Source organism: Daktulosphaira vitifoliae, unplaced genomic scaffold (assembly GCF_025091365.1).
Source record: "Daktulosphaira vitifoliae isolate Bord-2020 unplaced genomic scaffold, ASM2509136v1 Scaffold_1, whole genome shotgun sequence".
NCBI lineage: Eukaryota > Metazoa > Arthropoda > Insecta > Hemiptera > Phylloxeridae > Daktulosphaira > Daktulosphaira vitifoliae.
Genome location: NW_026099572.1, coordinates 36327230 through 36334408, shown reverse-complemented (window position 1 = coordinate 36334408; position 7179 = coordinate 36327230). Strand labels below are relative to the sequence as shown.

The following is a 7179-nucleotide window of genomic DNA, read 5'->3' as shown; positions in this document are numbered from 1 at the left end:
AAAAATTTTTTCAATAGCGAGATTTTGAATTATGTTTAGGAGTTTGATTTCGTCAGTTCATTAAACTATTGCAAGAATGGAGGAAAATTATTTTCCTCTACTCATTTTAGATGTAAATGTATTACACGTATAGTTCGCTAAGTCTTTAATTCGACATACTTGCTTTACTAATATATGCAGTAACTAAAACCTATTTTGCAGATGCATTTAAGGAGAAATGGGTTTTAAAATATAACACAGATTTCTTATATTTACTGAATAAACAATTCTGTAGCACAAACCAGTTTACAATATACAAGAATTATAAAAGCATAAAATTATTCAAAACGAATTCTTAATATAGATCTCAGCAGTTCTTATACTTTGATCCTAATATTTTACAGCAGACTATTCGTATAAATTAACCTAGCTTTGTTATTGTAGTTAAAATTTAGAGATAGGAATTTTTATAGAAAACAAGTATTATTTTTTTGGAAAAATAATGTTGATACAACGCGCTAAATTTATAATATAAAACTCAATTGATTAGAGTAAAAAGTTAACCTGGGATTTTTATTATAATCTCAGATGTGAATAATAATAAAATGTATGTAAAGAATAAAAATGTCCATAACTATGGATTTTAATTTCATATTGGTGATTAATATTTTACTTCTATTTCTAAATTAATAATTGAGCTTCTTGAAAAATATTATAGGCACTGAGAGAACTAGTTATATCAGTCAGTGTAAATAATATTTCGTTAGGATACTTAAATTATTTATCTATTACTAGACTTGTAAAATCATTATATTGTTTATTTATTATATAAATTGTCAATTTATAACAAGTTTGCACAATTATTTTACAGCAGCAGTTGCTTTTTCTTCTTCTCTGATTCTATCCTTTTTCAGTGGACCCATAAATGCTGCTTTGTCAGCAATGGTTTGGAATCGTCCATGACCAAATTTAGAAGATGTATCAATGAATTTCAGGTTGATACTTTCCAAAGCCGCACGTTTTGTGTGAACTAACAAAGACTGTAAAAATACAAAAAATCAGTTAATTTAATAAATAAGAAAATTGTGTACTACTAATCTACACTAATGACCTCAGTCCTATCAATGCGTATAACATTCATTCATTATATTTCACGAAATAAATGGCTCTAATTAATTATACATCATAGGTCAATAGCAACAAACAACTTCATGATAAAATTTTCACTGTAAAAACCTCAGATTCGGGATAATTAAGCTTCTAAATTCACTGATCAGTCAAAGGATTGGCTCCATTTGCTCATCATTGGTTTTCAAGTGAAAGTCTTATTAAAATTATCACAGTAAAATAAAAATTTTAATTAACAACTTACTTTACGCAGAGTAATAATTCTTTTCTTAGGTCCAACACAACAACCTTTGATCATAATGAAGTCATTATTTACTTCACCATAATGAGGGAAACCACCCATTGGAGTGATAGTTTTTTCAGTTAAATCATACTCTGTTGAAGCATTATTTTTGATGACCTACAAAATATCAGTTTAAATTAAACTAAATAATTCTATTTATTATAGAAAAATGAATGAACCTTATATTAAAATGTGCTTAGCATGGTCTACTAGCAAGTCACAGCCCGACGGGCTCTTGCACGTTACGGAATAATGCCAACCTTTAACACAACTTTTTACGAAAGTAAAGAGGGTTAAATTTATTTGTGATGTGATAACCTATACGTCTCAAGATTGAAAGACCCTTAAAGCTATCTCAATGAAGTTAATCATTACATCAGTCAATGAAAATCATACTATTTAATATAAAAATCTCAGTTTGTCAGTAGGAAGGCAGCATGGTGATATCTTCATGATATTTCAGAATGCTAACATCATGTATTATCATCATTCAAACTAAGTTACAAAATAAATAAATCATAAATGTGTTAAGCATGGTCTACTAGCAAGTTACAGCCCGACGGACTCTTGCATGTTACGGAATAATGCATAAACTCAGCACCAAAACAAGTAAAACTTGATGGGCTAATTTTATGTATGATGTATTGGTATATACGTTGTGATTAAGCACAACCCTTTCACCAATTGATTATAATAAAATAATCCATCAAAGATTTATAGCTAATAGTAACAATAAAATGAACAATTTCCTTACCTTTCCATCTTTAGTATGAATTCCAAGACCAATTCTATAAATCTTCTTATTAATTTCAGTTCGATGATGGTATCCTTTTTGTCCAGCACGTGCAACAGTGAATTGAACACGACTAGGATGCCATGCACCAATACAGGCTACTTTACGTAAACCTTTGTGTGTTTTACGTGGTAATTTCTTAGTATGCCAACGAGATGTGACACCCTTATATCCACGACCTTTAGTTACACCAATACAATCTATCATTTCATCTGGGGCAAAAACATGAGAAACTGGCACAGGCTTTTCGAAATGTTCTTTAGCCCATTGAACTTTTTCAGCAATGGTTCCTCCATTAACTTGAATTTCCATAATATGAGCTTTCTTTTGACGTTTTTTTAATAATTTCATCTGGAAATTGTTCAAGATTAAATAGTGTTGATTTTTAAATATGGAAACTAGGAATGAAATTCTTATTGATATAATAGTTAAAATTAATTAATTTCTTAAATATTTTAAAATTAAATATGTTTAAAACCTCAGACCGCCCTAGGGTTGTCATCAAATTCTATATCAGTGTCTAACTGTATATTTATCTTCATCATAGGCAATTAAAAAAAAATTCTCATATTAAAATGGACTGACTAAAATGGAGAACATAAGAAAATTATCAATTTACCTGAGTATGAGCAATGACACGAACAACTTTTGAGTATTTAGCTATCTTAGCTAAATCTTTGTTGATTTGTTTTTTACCATTTTCATCTTGCCATTTCTTAGAATATTTGACAAAAGCTTTCTTCTTAGATTTGTACCTTAAGTTGTAACAAATAATAAAGAATGAGTCTCATCAATGACAAAAAGTCATGAGTGGAGACATCAGTTCTTCTTGCTGCATTTCAAATTTAATTTGAACATAACAGCAAATTTTAAACTCTCATCCGCTATTGGAGAGGAGAGATAATTTTTTTTAAGTACATATATCACTCTATGGCAATGTATAACATAATGAATACTATCTTTTAGAATAACGGCAATCAGTTTTAATTGCGAACAAACAATTATATTAAATATAATATATAAAATAAAAAAAAATATGATGATGAATTTTTAATTGTAATATATAAATAATTTATATACAGGAAAATCAATTATAGATAAGACACTCATTTTTACAAAACTATTAAATGTTCAATATTTGTAAATAAGAATAGTCAAAATTTAAAGTTTTAATTTTCTTTAATTGGTAAGTCTTTCTAAATTTGATGATATGATCGAAAAAAAGGATAATTTAATAATTTTTTTTTTTAACTGTATAAATATTTAGATATAAAATAGAAAATTATAGTTAATTTTGTTTTTATAAAACTGGAATCAACAATTAACCGATTAAATACATCGTAAATTATTATCAGAATTTATTCTTGAAATTATAATAAGACATATCATTACAAAAACTGTCTATAACAACTTGTTTATAAAAAAATGATAATTACTATACAGGTGGCCCACCACTCACTGACAACTTAAATAACTTTTGATCCAATTAATATTTTTAGTTGATTTTTTTAAAAATAATAGTTGTACGTAAGGTCTTTAGCTATATCTCAATAACTAATTTTTTTACATTTTATTAAAAATATTAATTATTTTTAAATTTTAAATAAAATGTNATAGCTATATCTTAATAATTAATTTTTTTACATTTTATTAAAAATATTAATTATTTTTAAATTTTAAATAAAATGTAAAAAAAAAAATCTAAGATAGCTATTTTGTAGAGTTGAATTTAAAGAAAAATTTTAGTAAAAAAATATCTTATTAATATTCAGTAGTAAATATTCTGTAGCGTTTTGAAGTTTGTGAAAAAATTTGAATTTTCATGTATTATTTTACGGTATTTAACATTGAAATACGTATTGAGAAAAAGACAGAAGAAAACGCTATCTTTTCATGATTACTATAATTAGAAGGTGTGTAACTTTTTCCATGAAAATGCCTTATACTTTTAAATGAGAGTGATAAGTAGTAATTGCCTCAACTAATTTCTTATCATATTAATGCCAAGTTTGTAATGTATACACAGTAATCATGAAAAGATAGAGTTTTCTTCTGTCCTTTTCTCAATACGTAATTCAATGTTTAATACCATAAAATAATACATGAAAATTCAAATTTTTTCACAAACTTCAAAACGCTACAGAATATTAATAAGATATTTTTTTACTAAAATTTTTTCTTAAACTCTACAAAATAGCTATCTTAGAGATTTTTTTTTTACATTTTATTTAAAATTTAAAAATAATTAATATTTTTAATAAAATGTAAAAAAATTAGTTATTGAGATATAGCTAAAGACCTAACATACAACTATTATTTAAAAAAAATATTAACTGGATCAAAAGTTATTTAAGTTGTCAGTGAGTGGTGAGCCACCCTGTATATTAAACTGCCAATTATTATTTTAAAATTAGTAAAAAATCATGAAGTTCTAAAAGCAAAAAAAAAAAAAAATAAACGATTCATCAAATTTAAAATATTCAAAAGACAACTATTTTTTGATAGATCATTAAGTTTGAAATTACAAGTTTCCATTAAAAATAAATTAAGTATAGGTTTCTAACCCTAAAGGGATCATACAAAGATTTAAGTAAATATTACTAAAGAATTTATTAAATCAAACTATTTTATTTTATAAAATCCATTAATTTTCAGTAGATTTATAAAAACTAAATGTCTTATCATTAATCTGTTACCTTGTATAATATGCAATTCAATGATGAATATTTTGTAATTTAATAGAAGTTAAATGCAAGCCTCAGACCGCCCTAGTAAATTAACATCAGGTATTTCAGGAAGTTTCTAACTGTAATTTTCAACTAAATCATCACTGGCTTATTTGACGTTATTATACTTAAAATTAGAATATATTTAAATTTACCAATTCTTATAGAAACGACGACGGCAATCTTCAGATAAATGTTCAGCAAACACTGTTTTTAAGGGTTTTAAGCCATAGGGAGTTTCAACATAACCAACAACACCAACAATAATCATTGGTGGAGTTTCTAAGATAGTTACAGGCTCAACAATTTCCTTTTTATTAAGTTCTAAGTGAATGATCTTCAATTAATTGAATATTGAACAGACAAAAAATATATTTTAAGTATTTACTTGATCCAGGTCGATCTGCTTCCCGTACAACATGTGTCATACCAGCTTTATATGCAATAAAAGCAGTTAAATGGATAGGTTTGCTCGGATCATCCTTGGGGAATGACTTTACTCTTCCACGATGACGACGTGCACGTTTTTTCGGGTAGAATCCCATAGAACCATGACGAGGAGCACTGAATTTACGATGAGACTAGAGTAGATTCAGAAAATTATATTTAGTAATTCATATATATAAATGTATTTTAAAATATAACATTTTTTCAATTCAAAATATAGTAAAATTTTGTTAATTATTAATACAAATGTGCTTTTTAACAAAAATTATAACAATAGAAACATACAAATTTATAACTTTAAAAAGAAGGTTATGTAATTTTTTGTAAACAGTAGTTTCAGATAGACGAAATAAATATATTGACAGAATTCCAGACATTTTTTAATAATACGCACAAAAACTTCAAAATTATAGTAAAAAAAAAAAAGATCATACTATTATAACCTTAATTAAGTATGAAAATAATTACAAAGAATTATTAATGAGAAAGAAAAAATTACATGTACGATAACCATCATAATACAAACGAAACACGTGTGTTCATTTTGTGAGTATTCAGGATCTTCATGATTACATCTCGTATTATAAATAAATGGTAAACGTGGCATTCTTATTAAAAAAAAATGCAATGAATTAAAACCAAAATTTAAAAGGTGAAAAGGATGTAAATGTTTAATGACATTTAAAATATTTCGTAAACTAAAAGTGACAATTTAGTAAAATATTATGATTGTTCAAAACGCAACGTTTAATAGACAATTAACGTAGTTAGACAGATCGCAATAGGGAAATATATCTACTTCAAACATTTTATCATATTGTAATATAATAATTTAAGTTTATTAGTTGAATACTAAAATTAGTGGAGAAATTGTTAATTAAACTAAATATAAAAATTGTAAAAAATAGATCAATTACAGAAATATATCTCTAAAATTTCTTACACGTGTTATGGTTTCAAGAAAGAAAATCAAATAAAATACAAAAAAATATGTATGCTCATGGAAAATTATAATTTAAAAAATCAATAAAATGTGTAGAATAGAAAAAAAACTTACCATTATCGATAATTAATCGGATGCTTCTGGATAAAATTTAAGAAAACGTATATGAGAAATTAACACCAACCTCACAAAAGGAGAGTGTACAAACTATGACTCTGTACGTCACGCAACCAAATGATGGAAACTCGGCAACAAAATAATATTATGTGCTGACACAGAGTGGTAAAATTGCAGAATTAGTAGTAGGAAGTGGGCATTATTATGTTGATATATAACGTTAGTGGGAGACACAGATATGTTATAATATTTATTATATATCCGTGGTGGGAGTACAGTGGACGCTGCAGTACAAGTCCGCTCATAGCGTGTTCTCAAAGAGCTTCCAATATATATTTTCAAGGAGAATAAAACATTTTTAACCAAGTTTCAATATTACATGTCAAAGATAAGATAGTAAGATAATAAGGATCATTAGTTGAGAAACGTTCAAACATACTGAAATGTACTATTCATTACATTGTATGTGCGAAAACCGCGCATTTGCTCATTTGAATATAAATTGTTATAATATTATAGTGTTTTTGTGATATTTGAAAAAGAAAAAGCTCATCAAGATATTTTTTCTAGACATAAACGAAATAGCCACAAAGTAAAAAATACACAAGTTAAAATATTGCATTCTTATTTACAATAAAAATATATATCTGTATTACAAAAAAATTATCAATATCTAAGATATGACTTTTAAAAATAACTATAATAATACTTAGTATGTAGTTAAATAATTAATGTTTATTGAACCCGTAAAGAAGACGTTTCT

The 7179-nt window shown here is 26.0% G+C and overlaps 1 protein-coding gene and 1 non-coding gene across 2 annotated transcripts; both read right to left on the bottom strand.

The window, feature by feature from the left end:
* Window positions 1–776: 776 nt before the first annotated feature.
* On the bottom strand, window positions 777–6581 carry LOC126894228 (60S ribosomal protein L3). The gene is made up of 7 exons (XM_050665081.1): window positions 6414–6581; window positions 5298–5490; window positions 5065–5233; window positions 2803–2938; window positions 2145–2534; window positions 1352–1507; window positions 777–1019 (listed from the first exon to the last, which is right to left on the bottom strand). The coding sequence occupies exons 1-7, from the start codon at window positions 6414–6416 to the stop codon at window positions 840–842; spliced, it is 1227 nt and encodes a 408-aa protein (XP_050521038.1). The 5' UTR covers window positions 6417–6581; the 3' UTR covers window positions 777–839.
* On the bottom strand, window positions 4938–5014 carry LOC126897113 (small nucleolar RNA U43). Its single transcript, XR_007702039.1, has one exon. It is a non-coding gene; the product is annotated as a small nucleolar RNA U43 (small nucleolar RNA).
* Window positions 6582–7179: the final 598 nt, after the last annotated feature.

Bases quoted from the DNA above. Each gene is read 5' to 3' on its own strand.
- LOC126894228 (XM_050665081.1), bottom strand. The intron at 2,535-2,802 runs GTAAATTGATAA...AACAATTTCCAG, and splicing joins GTGTCATTGCTCATACTCAG to ATGAAATTATTAAAAAAACG. The intron at 1,020-1,351 runs GTAAGTTGTTAA...GTATTTTTACAG, and splicing joins GAATTATTACTCTGCGTAAA to TCTTTGTTAGTTCACACAAA.